The 21,765-nt window shown below is 43.4% G+C and overlaps 1 protein-coding gene across 3 annotated transcripts; it reads right to left on the bottom strand.

The window, feature by feature from the left end:
• Positions 1 to 3,348: 3,348 nt before the first annotated feature.
• VLDLR (very low density lipoprotein receptor) lies at positions 3,349 to 21,743 on the bottom strand. Of its 3 annotated transcripts, XR_005603796.1 has the most exons (20): positions 21,501 to 21,743; positions 17,431 to 17,550; positions 16,361 to 16,483; positions 15,371 to 15,493; positions 13,661 to 14,032; positions 13,432 to 13,554; positions 13,224 to 13,346; positions 12,652 to 12,771; positions 12,449 to 12,574; positions 11,874 to 12,045; positions 11,336 to 11,560; positions 11,063 to 11,181; positions 10,548 to 10,687; positions 10,290 to 10,431; positions 9,826 to 9,972; positions 8,806 to 8,895; positions 8,335 to 8,412; positions 8,056 to 8,225; positions 4,509 to 7,736; positions 3,349 to 4,144 (listed from the first exon to the last, which is right to left on the bottom strand). XR_005603796.1 is itself a non-coding variant. In XM_039566699.1 (19 exons), exons 1-19 carry the CDS (start codon positions 21,718 to 21,720, stop codon positions 7,701 to 7,703), a joined length of 2,769 nt encoding a protein of 922 aa, XP_039422633.1. In that variant the 5' UTR covers positions 21,721 to 21,743; the 3' UTR covers positions 3,349 to 7,700. The 3 variants fall into 3 exon arrangements, 2 of the variants coding, with proteins under 2 accessions (XP_039422633.1, XP_039422634.1); XM_039566699.1 differs by having other exon boundaries at positions 3,349 to 7,736; XM_039566700.1 differs by lacking the exon at positions 8,806 to 8,895 and having other exon boundaries at positions 3,349 to 7,736.
• Between the last annotated feature and the right edge of the window lie 22 nt (positions 21,744 to 21,765).

The following is a 21,765-nucleotide window of genomic DNA, read 5'->3' on the forward strand; positions in this document are numbered from 1 at the left end:
ATGACCTCCAAGGATTTTTCCATGGCCATTTGAAATCCAGTTAATGACACAATATTTGGTGCTTACTCTGTTTCTTTCAAACATGCTGTTTGCATCTCAGACTAGTGCAGTATGTCTTGCAGAACGAACATATGCACAGTTTCTGTGGTTGGATTAAACTTCATATATATGTAATTTCTCTTTTCTGTCTCCTTTAGCTCAGCATGTTTAATGCAAAATCTTACAATTAATAGAGAAGTAAATGTCCTTATGGTGCACATCTGTGGTTTAGGAAGGGTAGTCCCCAGTTCAGTGTCCCCCCTGAGACCCCAAACCACACTGCCACTCACTCACTCCCTGCCTTCCTCCTTCCCCCTCCTCCTGCTTCTCGGTCCAGCAGGATAGAGAGGAGAATCAGAGGCACAAAAGATGAAAATCATAGGCTGAGGTAAGAACAATTTACTGGAAACAGCAATGAGATAAGAAAATGAACAGTAACAACGATATTAATAACAAAATGTGTAAGACAAAGAAACAATTTACACAGAAATCCCATGAGGAATCCCAACCAGCTCTTCCCTACCATGCTTTCTCCCAGGCAGAAATCTCACCCTTCTTAGAAGCAAGAGTCCCTTTGCCTGTGCCTGGCAGCGATCTGAGGTGATACGGAATAACATTAGGGTTTGGCCATGCCCCTTCACGGCTATTGCCAAAGATTAACCTTGTCCTTGGCCAAAACCAGGACAATCACCTACACTGCCAACCAGAAAAACCACAGCAGCAGAATGCTAGAACAACTCACCTCAGGTCTTTGCTAAAATTTGGTTAACTGATGGCATTGGGCATTTTTAAATGAAATCTGCTTATACACATGTGCTTCTGCAGATGAGTGTGCACCCATCATTCCCCTAGAGCTTAACAGGCTCTGGTTTATATTTGCAATAACCCCGTGACTTGGTACAGTGGGAAAGCTGAGGCATAGAAGAGATTTGCTTTAAATGATGCAGGAAACAAATAGCAGAATGAGTGCAACACACTTTCCACTTACTTACCACATGAGCTCTTTAATAGCCTTTCATACATCCCTAATCCAAAGGCAGCTGCAACTCCTTACAAAGCACGGGACTATATTGTCTAGTCATACTTCTAAGGTCCACAAAGCTTAAACACTCAAACATGATGGACCAGCACACAGTAACTCTGGAGTGCCAAGGGATCCTGTGACAATTCCTCTTTGTAGCTAACTGTGTCAGCTTGTGCGCTTAAGATAAATTGCTGAGTGAGGCATTTTCTCCTGTGCCAAGCTGAGGATTTCTCCTAGTTTTCTTTCTTCTCTCAAGAACATTGTACTAAGTAAACTGGGCTCTTTGTCAGTACACTTCTCTGTGTACTCCTTTTAAAAGCAAGCTGTAAGTTCCTAGCATATCAAGCTATAAATTTGCCAAGCTGAAAAGACACTGATTTGATTTCCTTCCTATTTGTAACAAATACTATGAACCAAAATAAAGTAATTGTTAATGTATATTCCCTGTTACTGCCTGGTTAAGGCCCTTTTAATCCTCATCATTTTAAGAGCTGAGCTGTGCCTAGCTGGCCTTCTGGACTTTCATAGATAGTCAAACTAGAGAACAGTATTTAATGCAGCTCATAAATTAACAGCTTGTACTGAGAAGGATTACCTGCAAGAAGAATTAATATGGCGGCTTCACCTTTGACTTAAATTGATTTTATGCTCTTGTTTTCAATGTATTGTTCCCCTTCTAATATTAATTTCTGAAAATCTTAACTAACACAGGACATCCTTCTGCCTGATTATTAGTCCTTGATGCTTTGTTTCAACAGATGGATGAGGCATGGCACACTGCCCTCAGAAGATGACTGGAGCATTTCCATAAGACCCAGACTTGCTGGCAGGCACTTTGCTTTCAAAGGGCACCTAAGGATGTTGCTGCAGGCCTAATGGAGGCCTCCTAAACTCTGTGCTATTTTGGTTGCCCTACCTTTTGCAACGTGAGCAGTGGGGGTTTTGCATATCTTGCTTTTGTTGTTGGGATTTACCCATGCAGTTGCTTCTGATTGCTATGAATTTAGGTCAGGTTCCCTCCTGCGATCTATGGCTAACACTAAAGACCTCGTTTTACAACATCAAGAGTCTTCTAAAAAACAACTAAAAGAGGAAGTGCAGGCAAAGGGGAAGTTGCCACATATCCAAACACACGGGAGGTATCTTCTCTGTTGGGGGGATTGGCTTCCTCACAGCAGACCCCTGGTTCAGCCCTGCCTCTTGAGGCAGAAAGTGAAGTTTCACTTCTTCCCTACAGGGACAAGAGGCCCTGAAAATAATTAACTGATTTACACAAGTTGTGATTATTTCAATTCCTCACTGATTCGTTAATGTGATTGTTAGGCTCCTAATGACCAGGCTGGCTGCTTGACTTCCTTTCATTCTGAGGTAATTTAAAGGCAGACTCACTTTCTCAGTTGCCCCTACAGTACCATGTAAAAAACTGCCACTTAATGTTTGTTAAATTAACTAACTGCTACTGAAGTGTCAGATGAGGAGAGGAACAAAATGAATGTCAGGTCTAATTATTAATGCTATACTTCACAGCCACTTGCAGAGGCCATACTCTGGAGTGGATCCTTGTAACTGCTGAACACTAAAAGAAAGTGTTGGGGTAGTTCCTAGTGAAAGTCACATCTCATGTTTATACAGGGAGCACTAAACAGTCTTCTGCTAGAGATTCTTGATGGTCAACACGGGACCTTTAGATGGTATCATGTAACTGGGAATGCCCACTGCTTGCCTGTGACATTTGAATTACAAAGACAGCTATCAAAATGTTAGTTTTCAGTAGTCAGTGGCTATTTGCATCTGAAACCTAAGATGGTGAAAAATGGCTTGAGTGGTTTTTCTCTCAAATGGATGGACTGTATCAAATACTGAAATGCAGCGCTCCTGCCACCATTTGAATTATGCTCTCTGTAAGCAAGCAGTTTTACAGCTTTTCTTTCTCTCATTAGCTAGGAAGAAATAGCTCTTTCTATATGCTACAATCTGGCAGCTACCCACTTCTGTCCAAGCAACTGTTCAAACTCTGTTTCTGAGACAAGATATAGGTATACTACATTTACAAAACTGCCAGGTTTTACCTGATAATGTGTATGGATCACAACCAACAACTTACACATAGATTCTAGAGACACCATCCTCCCACTCCCTCTGCCTCCAAAATGACTTCGACCTATTCTTCCACCAAAAAAAGTTGGGGGAGAGGGGCAGTGGGTTGAATGCTGTCTAATGAAAGAATAATCAGCATTTCTCCTGGTAAAACCAGAATGCTCCTGCATGAATACAGCACATGTAACTTGAATTTTGTACTGAGGCTTTATTAAGGATCATTATTTGAAGAAAGTTCATGGAATTAACTTCTTTTACCACTAGAGGCACCAGCCAAAAAGTTGGAAATTCACAGTATTTGTCACTTAAGAGAACAGCAGCCACAACACACTGTGGAATTACCAAACCACAATCTAACTTGCTTGAAAGCCTTCATTTAAATGCACATATGAGCTCTTATATATTTAAGGGCCCAAAAAAGGAATAAGCTGTCTAAACCAAACCACCACTTCTCAGCTGCACACATCCACAAAGGGGACATTAGAAGATGCAGCACTGTTTCTAGAGGGTTGTGGTGTTGACTGCATTCAAGGATCAGCCTTTCCAAGAGGCCTTTCAAAAATACTTTCCACTGGAAAGAAACAAGTCTGCTGAATGTTAATATTTTTTCATTGCTATCCAACTACCAACCTTAAATCTATGCACTGACAGTACAATAAAACATTTCCATGTATTTTGAAGTTTGACTACAGGAAAGGATGTCTAGGAAGGAGGGAAAAAGTTACCTAAAAACTGTTTATTTTTCTACAGAGGACATCTCTACAGCAAAAAACCATTTATATGAAATGTGTTTTCCCCAGTCATTTGTCTTGATTTAATGCTTAGTGTTTTCTATGTCCAAGCAATTTATTATATACCAAAGAGTATGTTAGCGAAGTTAGCCTTCAGTTACCTGTTTAGGTTGTTGGGGTGGGGAGAAGTTTCATGTATGACATGAAGCATTTTCCACTGCTTCACATTGGTGTGGAAGTGTTCCAACCAGGGCTGTGCAAGGAGAATTAAGACCATCAATCATTCTTTCCCCAGGCAGTCTTTACTTCAGATGTTCAACAGCCTAGATAGTCAGCAGCCTAACTGATTGCACAGCCTGTCTGTCAGAATTTTCCATTTGATATGGGCAAATTTCAAATCTCCTTCAGGTGAGGAAAAGCAAAAACCAGCAAGCCAAGAATGTATTAAGTTGGCTTTTGCGCTTCAACAGAGCAGGCAGACCTCTCCAAACACCTTCTTCCAGTAAGTGACAATACCAACTACTGTTATGAGCCAGCTCAAAGAAGGAAGAGGAGCACAGTTCTCCACAGACATACTGTGCCATATCTACAGAAAGTACTGGCAGGCCTCCACTTACATCTAGGTTGTGAAGTGAAGAGTGCTTCTGTAGCTGTATGCTTTTTTCCTTTTTCTGAGGGCTCCCACAATATTTCTTCCAGCCTAAGTCTTTGTTTTTGTACTTTTTCTCTTATCTAGCACGATTCAGCACTTACATAAAAATAGATAAATGGATCTTCACTGTTTCAGGAAAGATCTGATTGGAAAAAAGGTATGTTCATTAAAATCAATGTAGGCAAATACAAGTTGGGTTGGAAAAGGCATATTGTAGCTAGCTGTAGAGGAACAAGGTGCAAAGGGGAAGAAAAATCACATGAGCAGCATCAATTCCCTTTATGTTAATTTCCCTCTGAGCAATAATGTAAAGTATTTACAGTGCTGTAAAAACACAGGCAGATCACAGAGGAGACAGAAAATTATGTGGGAACAGAGGGAGTGTATTAAGAGAAATTTGCGTGTTTATAAGGGAAAGAAAGAGCCAGATTCAAATTTAGCTTTGCACTCACACTGGCTAGCAGACACTGAACAGAAATAGGCAGTATTTAGAACCAGAGGCCTTAAATATTCTGTGAAGCAAAAACATACCATTACCTTGAATACTCAATAACCAACTAAAGCCATATTTTTGTAGCTATAAGCAGAAAATTCTTCAGGAGGAATATAAAGTCAACTCAACATTGAAATCTTAGCAAAGATGTTAGTAATGTCCCATTGCTCTGGGATACCCCAAGACTGCAGCAGAGGAGCTTAGAAGGGATGATTGCAGAGAATTACTTTGGTGGACACCAGCACAGCCACAGGGGGCTGCTGCAGGAGTGCTCAGTACAGCTATACCACCTTCATTAGATGCCAAAAGAGTCTTATGACAAGGAGTAAACCAGTCAAACACTTCAAGATGGCAGGGGAAAAAAAAAACTGTTCAAAGAGAAGAAGGTATTTGTCAATGCAAGTTGGACCTGTTTTTACAGAAGGAATCCCTGACTACTCTCCAAGCCTGCTGTGGAAGTAAACAATGATTTCATAACACAAAAATGAAGAGGGGCAGGAAAGAATAAACCTAGTGAGACTAAAAACCAAACAACATTTGCAAATAAGTACAGGCCATCTCATATCAGCTCCTGCTACTGCCTTATATTTCCCAGTCCTCCCTCCTGCTATATGAAACCATAGAAGTTCTATCTGGTAAAGTGTTAAGTCTTCTCTAGACTATAGGAACTAATTTGTTATGTCAAGGCACTATTCTTTGTTCAGCACATTGGAGTAAACTCAGAAAAATTCCTAGAGCCCACACTGTCAAAACTACCTCAGGTTCCCAAAACAGATTTAAGTTGCTACTTCAAATAAATATTACCCTCAGGAAGAAATGTCTTTATCGGTCTTACTGGTCTCTCCTTACACCACTTGGTACAATACTGGTAAGAGCAATGAACTTCAGCAAAAAAGTAGAGCTGTTCTTCTTTATAAAGACTGGGAAGGCAGAGCATTTTCCCATAATTAGGTGCCATGTGACTTTATAGTCACCTTCTGACTGAGAATTATGTTTTGTTTTGTCACATTTGAACACAAATACTTCAGAGTATCCAGAGTTAGATGTCTAACTGAAAAAGTTGAATTCTATCCCACGACTAATGAACCTCACATATTAGGCAGCTATGAAATGCACTTTACCCCAAAAACTACTTGGTAAAATAGATACAGTATTGCTAGCCACAAACTTTAGAGGCCCCTTTACATCCTAATCTTTGCAAGACAATTTAGCCCACATGAGTTTCAGATATCTTAAATGTCTGCAGTTGAGTTGCCAGTGATAGTTGGTTAGAAGCTTCAACTCCCCAAAGAGTTGTGAACTTGCTAGAAACAACTTATTTTAAATCTGCACAACTTCGCAGCTGTCCTCATCTGTTAATAAAGGAGCCCACAATACAAGAAGACCATTAAGAGAACAGACCCCAGCTGTAGCTGCAATGAGAACAGGCATTAGCAGCAAGCCCAGGAACTGATCCAAAATCTGACTCGAGGATTTTCATTGTTCCTATTTTAGAGACAGGATTGATTGAAAATTATTTAACAAGTCATCACTAAAGATTATAGCTTCTTCCAAACTATGCCATAGCCTTGAAACTGCATCCCTCCCACCATAAGCAACCTCTTCTTACCTCACAGGGGGAAGGATTAGCAAGAGTCAAGTAGTACCTCTTACTACAAAAGTTATGGGGAGTAACTGCCACCAGCCAGACACTGCAAGGACCTCACACTCACCTGGCAGACCATGCTCTGGCCTGTCTCCATCTCCCATGTCTGCTAATGCTGCCTCTCAAAACCTTGCAGTAGTAGTTGAGTAATTTCAGCCACTGTTAGTCCTAACTTAAGAGATCAGCTGGACTTCTGTGATAGGAGACCCACTCTGTACATTACTCTGTGCAGACTATTAGTCTCAAGAACAAACACGTAACCTGGCAAGTGTCTTAGCTGCCTAGAATACTGCTGAAATAACTGAAGAAATACTTCATGATCTGGCTGGCAGTGGTAGCACAGCCTACTAAAGCCTTCAACTTGAGATACACCATTTTATTCAGTGCTAACATAATAATCGAGAAAATACTTTAGCTGCTTGACTCATTTTATTTTTATCCCCTCGGCTGCATTTGAGTTTTACAGTGGTTTCTTAAAGATCATTCATTTTTGTAGACCTCTAAGAGGTAACAGACAAGATTGTTTCAATCATACATACAAAATTACTTATGTTTACAAATTTTTGGCAATCACAGTAACCCGTTTTTTCCTATTGCCATTGCCCCAATCATTGAAAAAGTGTGTACAATAATTTACATCTGAAGTATTTCAAAGTGCTTGATAGTGGTTTTCCAATAATTATTTACAAGTGGCCTATAGACATATGTACAGGTGTTACAAGTTGTGGCTGGAATATGGCTTTCTATGGAAAGTGCTTTATATTTGGTCAGTGATGTTACTGACTAACCAACCCAAGGGTTACTGATAAAACTGTAACCACTAACAGCTGAATTGTTGTGGACAGGTATTTACAGAGTTGTTAAGCTGTATAAAATAGCTATTTACACAAGTGTTCCATAAATACAGAAAGTATCTTCTTTCTTCCAAGAATGGAGGAAGTCCTTCAGCCACAAACCTGGTTACTATCCCCAAAGAGTGTAAGACACTAGTAAACTAAAAGTGATTCCTGATCCAGTGCTCACGCCATATCATCATCGGTGCTGACAACAGATATCTGTAAAAAAGTAAGTACAAGTTAGCTACAGTTGCACTAACAAAATACATAAAACAACACACATCATTGCTAATCCTGCAGGCTAGTGACCACATTCAGTACAGATTACTCCATCCCAGGTACAGACACTAGTTACCTACTACAACTTTAACCTTGATTATAGGGTAAAGTTGTCAGTTGATTCAACCCAGTAGTTTACATGCAGCCAGCAGCTCTCAAAAGCAGAGACCTCTCCTAAATTCAATTCAGGTATCATTTAGCAGTCTTTCTACTCCAGTTATTAACCTGGGGTCTCAGACATGTTAATAGGTTTACTTACTGCAGGGTAGGTGTGTCCTACTGAACCGCTGTGTCTTCCAATATCAATTGTGAGGTCCTCTTCTGTAGTTTTTAGGTAAACAGGATTATCAAAATTCATGCTTTTCATGTTTTTGTGCTGCCAGTTACGCCACATGAAGTAGCCAGCTGCTGCAGCCATCATCAGCAATACTGCAGGGAGACAAAGAGATTGCACACATGAAGTAGAGTCAGGTCAAGCTCTTAAGAGTGGCCTGTCCCACCACAAGGGGTCCAAAAGGCTAGTAAATGCTGTACTCACCAGCAGGAAGAATGATCCAAGCTGCTGATGTTCTTCCAGCTGCAGTTACTTCAGAGGTTGTACCACTAGTGTTGAGTCCTGCACAAGAAATTGATGCAGTGAGCTTGTGTACTGACAGGCTGGCAGATTGTCATATGCAAGCATTTCCCAAACCCAGAAGCTCCTGTTTGATTAGCTTCTCAGTAGCACACTGCTAGAATAGCCTAACATGCTTCATCCTGCGTTAGTTGGAATCTGTCTTTATTGCTTGCCTTCTATGAGCACTCCTGGGATTTCACGGAACCTATAGGTTCCACACTGTTACATGTAAACTAATTCTGTTTAACACATGCTCCAGCTGTTACACTACACAAATGATCTGGCCTGTGTTCTCTACTTGCATGCAAAGGAGAAAACTTCCAAGTAGGCTAGTTGGTCAGCTTGCATTTCATTTCTCTAATGTTTAGCAGTGTTAGTTATTGGGACCAGTACCTCCAGGAACTAGTCCAACAGTTGGAGATTTTTCTGTTGTGCTGGTATCTTTAGCCTCAGTGTAAGCCACAGTTGTTCCAGTACCTGAAACTAATTATAGATCAAGAACTAATTATAGATCAGTTAATCCTGAAGTTCTGCAATGGCTTTGCTATGAGAGCCATGGTAGTGAAGGTTTAGCAGATGGCAAAAATGATCATGCAGCTTGTTAGCTTCACTGGGAACACTGACATTAGCTATTTCACTAGCACACCCTCAGCAGAGAGTTCTTGATGAAAAGTAGTTCCAAGAACACGGCCAGACAGTTAACCAGGAATGCATTACAGGTATTTAAAGTCACAACAATCATAAGCCATCCCATCCCTCGTATAAGGTTTTCTGAGTGAGGTTTTAGTTTTACAAGTTTACTGGTTAGGTACAGCCTTTGATACCCATAGCAACCTTTCAGAGCAGCCAGCTGAGGCCAGCATCCTTGCATTCAGCACTCTGTGGCAGTCAGAGTCAACACACAATAGAGTAGGTGTCACCTTGGAGTTTCTAGTTCCACTCCACTGGACAAAGCAAGCTTGCTGCATAGTCAGTGCTGACAACAGTAGCACAGCAGCATGTTCATCTGGACCAAAAAGGAGGTACAGACTTCCTTGGACAGCAACATTAGCTGATCACCTTTAGAACATTGTATATATATGTACAGCCATGTTAGTTTATACCCCTGTTTTATAAGAGGCTGAGTATGTTTTGTCCTTGTGCTTGCTGTCTGCAGAAAGCCATGGAGGTACAAACTCTTGTTGCAAATGACAATGATGAACGCAGAAGCAAAGCATGGACATTGAACAGCATCTGCAGACTTTGAGGGCCATATTAATGCATAAGACCCTCCCCTTCAAGATTAAGTACATCAGATTAATTCTAGCAAAGCTGTCAGCCGATACCACTGTATTTCCTTCCCACTAACAGGTTCAATACTCCCCTACCCCTTCCCCATCCATCCTGGGAAAGATCTCAGTTGTGTTACAGTACCTGTACATCTCAGACCATCCTCCTGCAAGAAGTACCCAGCGGGACATGCACAGGTGTACTTTGGAGAATGTTCATTTATCTGAGGAGCAGGCAGGCACAAGTAGCTACAGCCTCCGTTTGCCATGTTCTCTTCACACCAGTTTCTACCTGTTGGTAAAGCAATTAAGGCGTGAACAGGAGTGAGCCTTCATGCTCCAGGTGTGTAGCAGAAGCATTTGCTCAGTAATTGTTTGTTTCAGTAGAATTACTTGTCTGAGCTGCTTATAGATTTATAGCTGCTCTGGCCAAGAAAGAGGAATTGCCACTAGACCTCTCAACCCCCATGGGGCTGTCTATGTTAGAAACTCCAAGCAGAAGTAGAAACAGACTGCTGTACAGTGAAGGGATACCATTTACCACCATCCAGGCAGGGCAGGCTTCTTACAAATATACACTGACTTAACTATAAACTGTACTGAAATTACCTGAAGGCTGAACAAGTTCATGATACACAATGATGTCCTGCGCTTCATTGAGGTTGTTCACTAGGGTAACCAACTCTGTTCCAGTAAATTTGTTGGCACCATAGACTGCCTCATTCTCTCCATCAATCCAGTACACACGGTCCTAGAAGACAATGCCATTGCATCCCATTACCACCATGATGCTATCAGCCCCATCATTCCTGCCACATACCCGCAAGAAGAGGATCTTTGACAATGATTATAGGAAGTCATTCTTACCTCAAAAATGGTTAGAGCAAGAGGATGAGGAAGGAACATATATGACTTCAGCACAATTCTACGATCCTGGCCATTCAAGTCCACGCTTGACAACATGTGTAGTTTAGAATCAAGCCAGTACAAGCGGCTTTTTACCAGATCTAGGAGGGGGAAAACACCAAACTTAGTTAGTGTCCACATGGAGGAAACCTCCAAAGCTTGCTTCAAGAATTGAAACACCCACAGGTTTGAGAATGGTGGCAGTGTTGCCCTAGTTTCTTACCATTCCAGCATACAGAGGGCTGCTGCAGTGATGCCTATGTGGCCTGTGCCTCAAGTATAACACAGAGCAGTTCAAGAAGTTACTATTTCAGTATCTGAGAAGTGATAATGCCTGTTGCAGTGTCTTCAGGCATGCAGAAACTTCCCTTTCTCAGAAGCTGAAAGTAGTTCTCTGAAGAATGACCTTAGCTCTTGTAGCAAAAAAATTGCTAAAGCTCCAGAATACCTCTGGCACAGAGACAAGTTCAACATACCTAGAGCAATTCCATTAGGCCATTGGATTTCTGTTGTCACAAGCTGTTGTCTGTCAAATCCATTCATTCCTGCTTTTTCAATTTTTGCTGGCTCACCCCAGTCTGACCAGTACATAAAGCTGTGAAGCAGAATTTATGTTGTATGATGCACTATATTACTGTGTAGTATCACTCTTTATTATGACCAATAACTAACAAAGACTACCTAAGTCAGTTATCAGAACATGTAGTTGGTAGGTCTGCTCTTTTAAAAGAACCAGGACAAATACTCACCCAGAGATAGGATCTACAGCAATAGAAGCTGGCTCTCTCAGCTCAGAGAAAAACAAAACCTTTCTTTTTGTGCCGTCTAGGCTAGCCACTGAAATGGTCTTTGCAGCTGAGTCAGACCAGTAGATGTTCTTATAAACCCAGTCAACGGCAATGCCTGCAGGGCTGTGTATGTTGTCCAGGATTCTGATGTGCATTCCAACTTTATCACGGGTATCAATAGAGGCACTGGAAGACAAGAATTACTTGCTTTCAACCACTTCCTCCACAGATACTATCCCTTGGCATACCTCAGCAAATACTGCACAAGATTTCAGTCAGAAGATACACGTGGGACATTCCACAGAGTGCCTTTTGTACAACTGCAGCAGCAGTTACTACGAAGTGCAATAGCCATACACATTGCTAGCTGTGGGAACTTGCATCAACTGTACTTCATCTTTAGGACACCAGGAATCTTGTCATGACCAGAGAAAGAGCTTGAATAAAGCATGGGATGGTTCAGGGAAGCACACTAGGTTCAGAAGCTAAGCTCATTTACCTGAAGATTGCTTTTTGGCTGAAGTCTGCCCAGTAAAGCTTTTGCTCAGCAATATCTGCATCTAGACCTACAGAGTTTCTTAGCTGCTCTACAAGCTGAATATATTCTTTCCTCTCAAGGCCAATCTTCCTAATATCCCGGCGGTTGGTGAAAATTAGACTTGGTTCTTTCCCTGTGAAAAGAGTTTAAGTGTTATCTGTACGTCTAGATATCCAGTCACATACTTTTCTTTTACAAAAAGTTTTAAGAGTCATCATATTTAGTATTTGCCATTCCACACTTGCTAGCAGATGATGACAGAGGTCTTGGCTGTACCATATCTCATCCTTTTTTCCCTCCACAACCTGATGGGGAGGATCCTCCTGCCCAGGAGGGAGCAGACACAAGCAGTTCATGTCACAGCTCGAAGTACTGTATCATGGCATCATTCAAAGTGTTAGTAGTGATCAGATCTGTACAAGTTATATCAGTAACACACCACAACAGCTAGTGAAAAAACCCCAGTAGTATAAACATTGCATCACTTGCCAACTCATTTTGAAGTGGGGATATAAAAGTCTTATGTCAACACTCACCGACTGCCTTGCACACCCCAGTAGCAAGATCCATCTGATAGCCACGGCTACATTCACATTTGTAGCCCCCCTTCAGGTTGATACAGATCTGACTACAGATGCCAGGGTTCTGACATTCATCAATATCTGTAAAAACAACAAAATAGTTTATGCTCACCTCCAGTACCACCAGTAGAGTCCATGTTAAACTACTAGATACTTGCCTCCACAGGTTCTCCTGTCCAGAAGCTCAAACCCAGCTGGACAGTCACATTCATAGCCAATAATGAGATCTCTGCAAATATGAGAGCATCCACCGTTGTTCACCAGACATTCATTTATGTCTAGAAGAGAGAATTAGCCACTTCTGAAAAGGCATGCATATATTTAGTATTACAGTCTTAGTCATGCATTTTACCAGGTACACATCCATTTTCTGATGATGCCTGCCATGTCTGCTAAACCATTCTGGTACTCAAAGTCATATGCAAGAGACACCCCTCAAATTCATGTTTGCTCAGCTACCAGCACCTTCTCTATGCTACAAGCAGGCAGCAGCAAAGATCAAGGCTCCTGAAATTTCAGTGTTTCTAATGCATTCAAGTGCCTTCTGGCCACAGAGAAATCATCCTAGCAGCCAGTTTGGCTAGGACAAAACTAGCCTATTAACTAGTTACAACTCAGTTTTAAGGATGCCACCAAGAAGTGCCAATGGGGATTCCTGCTGACATCTACTCAGAAGCTATATCTAAGTATAACCAGTAGTCAGCCTTGTGCAAATAGTTTATTCACTTACTACACTCCTTGAGGGGCTCATCACTCCAATCCTTGCAGTCTCTCTGCTGGTTACACACTTTATTGATATCTATGCATTCACCACTTCTGCACTTGAATTTGCCAGGTCCGGAGCACTGAATAACTGACATAATGAAAGTTGTGTGGGTCACTACCAGCTTCAACAGATATTCTGCAAAGACTTTATTCTTGCTTAGTTCCACATTTACCGTTGTTACAGTTTGCTTCATCTGTGCCATCCAGACAATCTCTCACGCCATTGCACTGCCTACTCCCATGGATGCAGTTCCCATCTTCACATCTGAACTGGTCTGGTCTGCAGGTCCGAGAAGCTGAGGACACAGTCATTACAGACTTTTACTCCTGAGGTTTACTGAAGCAAAGGAAATAAAAGAGGAGTCAAGTAGTACCTCCTACAGAAGGACCAAGTGAACTTACGGCAGTTGATTTCATCACTTCCATCCTTGCAGTCAGGGTCCCCATCACAGCGCCACTTTTTGTGGATACATTCACCTGAGCCACACTGCACCTCATTGGCAGAGCACTTCACAGGAGGTGCAGGCTGGCGGCCACATTGCTCTAGAGACTCATCTGAGTGGTCAGAGCAGTCAGCATCATCATCACACACCCAGCTGAGGGGGATGCAAATCGAGCTCTTGCACTGGAACTCATGAACTCCACAGGTAGGAGGTGCACACTCCAGCTCATCACTACCATCACTGCAGTCATCTTGACCATTGCAGACAAAGCTCTTGGAAATGCATTGCCCACTGCTGCATGTGAAGTCTGCTGGACTACAAGTCACATTACCTAGGGTAACAGGAGTAAGAGAGATTAGTATATTATCACAGGAAGGCTGACTTTCATGTGAAGGTGTTTTGTTTTGCAGGTTTTTTTATCAGCTGTTAGCTGACAGAAGATCAGCATCCTGTATAAGGCAATAGGGAAGCCTAAATGGCCACCTACAGGACCACTTAGGTTCCACAGACCATCCTCCTTGGCACTGGACATTGTAAGTGATAGGCACCAGATTTGAACTGAGTGAAAATAATCTTCTGAAGTAGCTAGGCTGTCCTGCACTTCTGATTGCAAGCCTTTCTGAAAGCAGGCTCTAACCCTGTGAGCCAAAGACAGAAGTTAAGAGAATTGCTGACTCAGGAGTATGGACTAAGATTAAGGCAGTCTGATGGTCAGCATGTACTATAGTTTGAAACTGAAGTGTTTTGTGCTGGTCCCCAGGACAGCAGTGGCCCATTTGCCAGTGGGGATAACAGACAAAGATCTTGCCCAAGTTGATCCTGTGGTTAAGCATACCCATGCAATTTATGTCAGTACAAATTATGCTGGTTCAATAGCAATGTAGCTAGCAGCTCAGCTCAGTACACCTAGGCTGATAGTTTTATCAGCTTCATTAGAAACACTGTCTGGAGATTTACTTGTAGACTAAGGCATTTGTTTGCTGAGTAAGATGGTGACTCCACAGACACATACCAAAAGTCTAAAGATCTGTCTCACTAGGCCATCCAGGTAAGGTGGTTCTGATGGAAGCCAGCCCTGTGGCTTTTGTTACAGTAAATATGTCTCAGGACAGCTCAGGCAACTCATATGTATGCAAGTTCTTCTGAACAAGCCAGGAATGTGCCAGTGAGTGGCAGCTAATGCTGTAGTGGCAGCTCTACTTGTGTACCAGCCTGAAGTTTCCCCCTCTTTGCCACCCAAACACCAGAAACCCTGCTTCACAGATATTTCAGGATAGACCTATCAAGTAGATCAGCTATGCCCTTAGCTAAAAGTTGCTACTACACTTTCAGGAGACAATTTGTTGATGTAAGCAGCAATTTCAGAAACTCCCCAGAGAACAAGTTCTGACAGTTGACTTTCCAGGTGACTAAGCCTACCTATGGCTACTGCCAAAATTAGCAGAGAAGAAAGACACACATTAAATAGCTTACATTATTGTAACTCTTAACTTAGCAGGATAGAGGAGCACTAGAAAAAGTTCGCTTTAAGTGGCTGCAAAACAAGATGAATGTAGGAGAAATATTGATACTATGAAAAACTTTTCTTCCCAGGTATACTGCCCAGCTAGCTCCTTTCCAGACAAGTCAATTTCAAATAGAGCTATGCAGCCACCATTTCTCTCCTTACCACAATTCTGTTCATCTTCTTCACTGTCACAGTCTTTTTCACCATCACATTTCCAGGACACTGGGATACACTGAGTTGACTGAGGACCACAGCTGATTTCATTTACCCGGCATGTTCGTGTATCTATTGAAAAAAAAAGTTTACATTCAATCTAAGAGCTACTGATCTTGGGTTTCAGCATTTGTCCTGAAAACTGAGACTGAAAGGCTTCAGGTCTGGACAAAGTTGCAGTTATTTAGATGCCAACATCTGTATAAATTAATGGAAAAGGCTGTACTATTCTGCGGTGTTCAGTAAAAGGAGATGCTTCCAATTCCTGATAGATTACTATTTTAAGGGTACCTTTGTAGTGGTAGTTTTGTGATTGCACACCAGTTACACTGTAGCAGCTTGAGCTACAATATGTAGTAGTAGGGAGGAGTAATGCCAAAGTGCGCTAGGACTTTGAGGGCTGAAGTATTCCCCACTGTGGATCCTATTGATACAAGGAAATGACACTTCCTGGATCGATATTCCTTGATGGGTTATGACACTTCAGACCAGAGCTGCTAATTCTGAGACCTCACAGTCAAGCCTCTGCACTACTGCTTCCCACACCCAGCATGTAGTCAGATACTCAGTCCTTACACTAGCTCTGGTAGTATTGGGATGGCACATGCAAAGTAGCTGCCTTGGAGAACAACAATCACTTGGTGGACAAGCCACAGTGGTGGTCAGGCCTGCCATGTTCTGCTTGCTGCTTCTGACTGTAAGTAAAACCTTGTACTTTCTATCTCTTACCAGTACAAGTGCAGAGTGCCCACTCAGTTCTGCATCTTTTAAAGCAGTGAAAATTCTCAAGATCCTGACATGGCCAAGCACTTAGGAAGGTGCTCCCCAAGACAAGTTCATCCTTCCTTTAGGAGGAGAGTCAGACTGCAAGCATGCAAGAAGTCAAAATGCTCTTCCCCACAGGCTTGCCTATACCACTATGCCAGCAGGTTCACTTACGGCACAGTTCAGAACTCTCATCAGACCCATCCTCACAGTCCGGATCCCCATCACACTGCCATCTGTTAGGCAAACACTGACCATTGAGGCACACAAAATCAGATTCAGCACATGTCTTCTTCACTGCAAGGGAGAAAAAGACTTTTTTTAGGGACCAGAACTTAGCTTGTTTATCACTGACAGGGATCAACTTTGTTGCCCTAGGAAAGTTATTCAGTATCCTTGGTTCGTGGATGTCTGGTGTCATCCCCCACCAACCTAGAAAACAGTGCTGTTGAACACTTCCTACAGAGTTATTCTGCGTACAGAGAAACATTTATACTTATCTAATCAGGCACTGAAGGACCACTATAGCTACGGAGACTAAGCAGGTTAGTCTATATTAGCTGCTTCTTTGAACAGACTTGAGTTAAAATAAGATTTATTGATATTAATATTTAGGTTTTGAACTTGGAGTTTATAGCCAAGGCATTTGATTTGTCATTACAGAAGCATGGCACTATGTAACTCTAGGGTAATAGTTTAGGTCTACTTGAGGAGACTGGCAGTTCAACCACACCAGCGCTGGATATAGAGTATGTTTTGCCTCGTCTCCAAGTAAATCTAGTCATCTATCTTGGCTTCTACGTCTGCTTAAAGCAAGGGTTGGCAGCCAAAGCTAGACAATGTTTATAGGAGACTCAGCAGACTCACTTTCACATATAAAACAGGGCTTTTAACTATGGAAAAGCCAACAGCAGAGTGCTAATAGCAAACATTTTCTATTGTGTATTGAAGAAACAACTGAGAACAGGCTTATATTCTGTTGTCAGTCATCACTCTCACAAGTGAAGAATTTTGGTCACAAGCTTTGTCTCAGTTGCCAATTTCAGGGGAGTTAGATAACACTCAGGAAAATTCAACTGCCTCAGATGGATACAAGGAATCAAAAGTGATTGTTCTAAGGAATTTTTCTTTGTATTCTGACTGCCAGAAGTGTTGGACAGGATAAGCATCTCTCCTGCTATCTACTCAAGTCCCCACTTCCAACTAGCAAGTACTACTATAGAGGTATTATTTTGATTACTTACCACAAGCACTCTCATCACTGCCATCTAAACAGTCTTCATCACCGTCACATCTCCAGATTTGAGGAATACAGCGTCCGTTACCACATGCAAATTGGGATTCCTCACATTTTGCTCTCGCGCCTTCAATGAAAAAAGGAACCTAAGCCTCAATGCTGTTAAGCAATACTTTCTTGCTTCCCCCACTGATCAAGAAGCTACCCAGCTTAATAAACAGCTTAACATCAACATGAAACCAGATCTGAGCTCCAAATCTTTGTAGTCACCTTATTCAATCATGAAAATAGAGCCAAAAGCTTTCCTTCACAGTACAAGGCCAGAGTTTAAGCACCGTAACAGTCCACCTGCCAAACAGCAGCAAACAGTCTCAATGTCATTCTTACTCAGTTTTCCTCTTCAAGACAGGGTCAAGTCTGCACAAGCGTGTGCCCACAATGACTCCGCTGTCTTGCACCTAGCGCTGCATTCTCAAAGCTCTTCAAACTTTAAGCAAACCAGGTTTATATTTGATTAATGTCAAGCTGGATTAGCATTTCAATGTTCTGCTGCTAACACATTACAGCAGAATCCCCAAGACATCTGTAAAGGTAGCTTAGATAACTGTGTTGTATCTGAGCAAGATTTCATGCTTCATGTTACTCCTCAAACAGTGGCACCCAGAGACATTCCTTGGTATACACTAAAAGAAGTGTGATGCTAAAAGAGCAAAGTAATTTACCACTTCCTTCTGGAATTAAGTCCATTGTCTCACAGCTGGTAAGTCTTGATTTGTTAGTACGCTTGAGTAAGGTACTGCGTTCTGCAAGATCCTTAAGAGTGCATTTTCCAGAGTATCTTCAGCTCTGCAACTGCATGACCCCATCCCTCAAGGGAGCGTGCTTTGTCCTGGAAGCCCTGTTATAACTGTCACTAAAAGCAGCAGCCTGCATCTTCAGCAGCTAAGCCAGAGCTGTTCCACTGAATGCACACAGGCAAGTGTGTAACACCGTGCATCAGTACTGGCTGCACATGACTAGAGCATGATGCAAGACTCCTCATCCTTCTTGTTTTATTGCATCATTTAGTGAGGGTGCTTTGTCCTGGCATTCCAGACCTCAAAGGGCACCAAACTTTAGTAGAGTATTATTTGTTATTTTACAGCCTCTCTGTATGATGCACAAAATGCAAGACAGTTTCCAAGTAGAAGGAAGGTACTCAGCCATTTTACATTATATTGTCTAGCCATCATGCATGAGGCACTCACAAATGCTGGACAGTACAAGCAAAAAACAACATGAGCAATTCTATCTGCTGAATGTCTCACATAAATTCTTGCTCAAAGAGATGAAACAGCATCTTACTGACTTCTGCTAATGTTTTAGGAGCCTTAACTGGCAGACTAAAGCAGTAGCCTGCTTGAAAGAGCAAAGGTAACAACTTTTTCAATGGGAACTGTGTTCAAAAAGTACCAAAAATCAGAATATCAGCTCTTGTGTTTACTGTTTCCATCCCATTTCCTTTTCTCGTTGGGAATTACATCAGCATGTGCTTTCTAATAGTGTGGTTTTGTAAAGCTACTACTACTTGGTCATGAGCTGTCAATCAATTAGCTTGCCTTGTGCTAGATGGCACACCCCAGCCACCTGAGAGTGGGAGTAGATGCCACAATTAGCTTGTTCTAAGCCTGATACCTTCTTGTCCAGCAACCTCTAAAAGAAGGTGAGCCCTAGTTACATATTTGAGGTTTTACTGTACTACAACATAAAATATGAAACAACTGACTCCTGCTAGTTTCAGGACTTGCTCATCCAGGCGTTCAAAAGTGAGAACAGTCAACCTTTCTCAAAATAGCACACAGAGATATTAGACTAAGCCTGCCACTAAGGAGATCCCAAAATAACTCCACGGTGCTTAGTTACTCTATTTCAAGCTAGAATAACCAGAAAAGGCTTGCTAAGGCTGCCTGGTACATTGTGACTTACAAATGTAACATCATTTTGACCAAATGCTACAGGGAAGCTACACACAAGGCTAACAGAAATCATAGGTGAACTTGGTACTAACAGCTATAACTTTACAACTACTATCCTAACAACATGCCATTCCAAGACACTATCATTGCTTCTGGAGCTGATACCAAGTGAAATGTCTGAGCAACTACTTTTGATAGCCCACAAACAAGTAAAAAAAAAAAAAAAAAAAAAAAAAAAATCAACCAGACCTAACACCCACACAGGCACACAAAGGTAAAGGTCACCATCTGACCACTTCTGAAGATGTCTGTCAGACTCTGATAGCCACTTGAAATGAGCTCCAGTTAAGATGAAGTTTAGTTACAGCCAGTAACTTTGATCCCTTGTCTTACACCAAGCGCAGTTCTACAACACCCGGTAACCACTTAGTTAGGCACTACCAGTCTAATCCACTGCTACTTGAGCAACGGAGTCATACCTCAGTTGCCCCTTCAGTCACTAGACACCTAATGATTTTTGGATCAGGCTTAGGCTAAAAAATGTAGAGTACCAGTAACATCAGAGCCTGTGACTGCTAACACATTATTTTACTGTTCTCCAGGTAACTACATTCTAGGGGTTGGCTCATAAGCAGCAATAGGTGTAGGGTGAAGCACAGTTACACTGACTACCCAAGTTAAACTACCTTTCTCCATATCTCTGCTATCACTGTTAGTCTCAGCCCCTTAAGCAAATTGCCAGATTACTTGTCTGGGCAGCTTCAAACATGTGATACTTGTGTACTGTCATCTGACACCAAGTCCCAGAAAAGCTTCCAACCGTGATTGGGAAACCTTTCGAGAGCTTACACAGGAACTAGCTTAGACTTCTCCCAGACCCTGCAACTACTAGTAGAAGAGAGCTGATGGGGCCACTAACTCACACTGAAGGAACAATCAGAATAACTTGGTTAGCTAGTCTACTAATTACCCTCCACTGCGTATCTTCTGTGATAATTTCTGAGCACAGTGCAGTAGCAGTTTCAGTGCCAGCTTGTTCCTTCATTCTACAGCTATTTACCATGTCTTTTGTGCACCAAACATGGGAGCAACCTACATGACTGGGAGATGAGAGGTAATTAGGCAGACATTTCTCTCGTCTCTCTTTATATGAGGACTAGATACAAGAAGGTGCTGGTAGGGCTCTACCCGACGGACCTGGTGTCTGAACTACTGCACACAGTTATAGGAAACACCGCCAAGATCAGGCACTTAGGCCTACTTTAGGCCAATAGTCGGGAGATTTAAGAGCCATACGACAATGCAGACACCTCAACTACCCACCTCTTACCTGGGAGAGTAGGATGGAGCTCAGCTCCTCAAAGAAGAAAGCAGTCAGCCGAATTATTACTACCTCCACTTCAGAGTAAAATATTTTTAAATGACCATCCACTGGCTCAGTATGCAGGACCCCTGCCACAGGGGCAACAGCTTCTAAGGCGGGAGGCAGCCCTGCAGCTGGCCACGAGCAGCGCTACTGGCGAGCGCCCAGCGCCAGGAGCAGGGACCCGGCGCCAGCAGGACTCAGCCGTGCCACCAGGTGGAGATCGCTCATGGTAGTTACCCTGGGCCCTGAACTAGAGCCATACCAACACCGCTGCATAATACAAAGCCTAAGTTGCCCCGCAGTTTGACAGCACCTTTAACGCCGCAAGCTTCCCAAGTTCTCCTCTTTCCTACCCCACAAGAGAGCCCCAATCCTCCCCGACCCTCCCCCTTAGCATCGATCAGGGGGCCGGGCCCCTACCGCAGCGGCGCGTGGTCCCCGGGAGATGTGCTGCCCCGGGCCCGGTACCCCCTCACGGCTCCGGCCGCCCGGGGCCCCGGGGGGAAGGCGGCGCCTCGCCCGGCACGAGGGGCGGCGGGGCAGGCGCAGCGGCAGCGCCCCCCCTGCCTACCCGGGAGCCCGGGCCCGCCCCGCTCCCCCGGGGCAGCGGGCAGGCAGCCCGAGAGAGCGGGAGAAAATAATAAGAGAGCGAGGGAAAATGAGAGGGCGGTGGGAGACGAAATCGCCGCGGGGGGCAACGGCGGGAGCTGCCCCGGCGGTGCGCACCCCAGCCCACTCCCCCGGCCCCGCACTCACCGTCGGCGGCGGCGCGCAGGCAGCCGAGGGCGAGCAGCAGCAGCAGCGCCCAGCAGCGCGGGACCGCCCGCCGTCCCGCGCCGCGCCCGGCTCCGTCGGCCGAGGCGCTCGAGTCTCCGCGCTGCCGGTCCAGCCGCATCGCCGCGCCGGGGACAGGGTGCGCGGGCAGGCAGGCGCCGCGGGCGGAGAGGCGTGTAGCAGAGGCGGCAGCCGGAGACATGCACGGGGGGAGGCCGTCCCCGCGGCGCTCTTATAGCAGCCGCCC

The sequence above is a fragment of the Corvus cornix genome, chromosome Z, assembly GCF_000738735.6.
Source record: "Corvus cornix cornix isolate S_Up_H32 chromosome Z, ASM73873v5, whole genome shotgun sequence".
Lineage (NCBI taxonomy): Eukaryota > Metazoa > Chordata > Aves > Passeriformes > Corvidae > Corvus > Corvus cornix.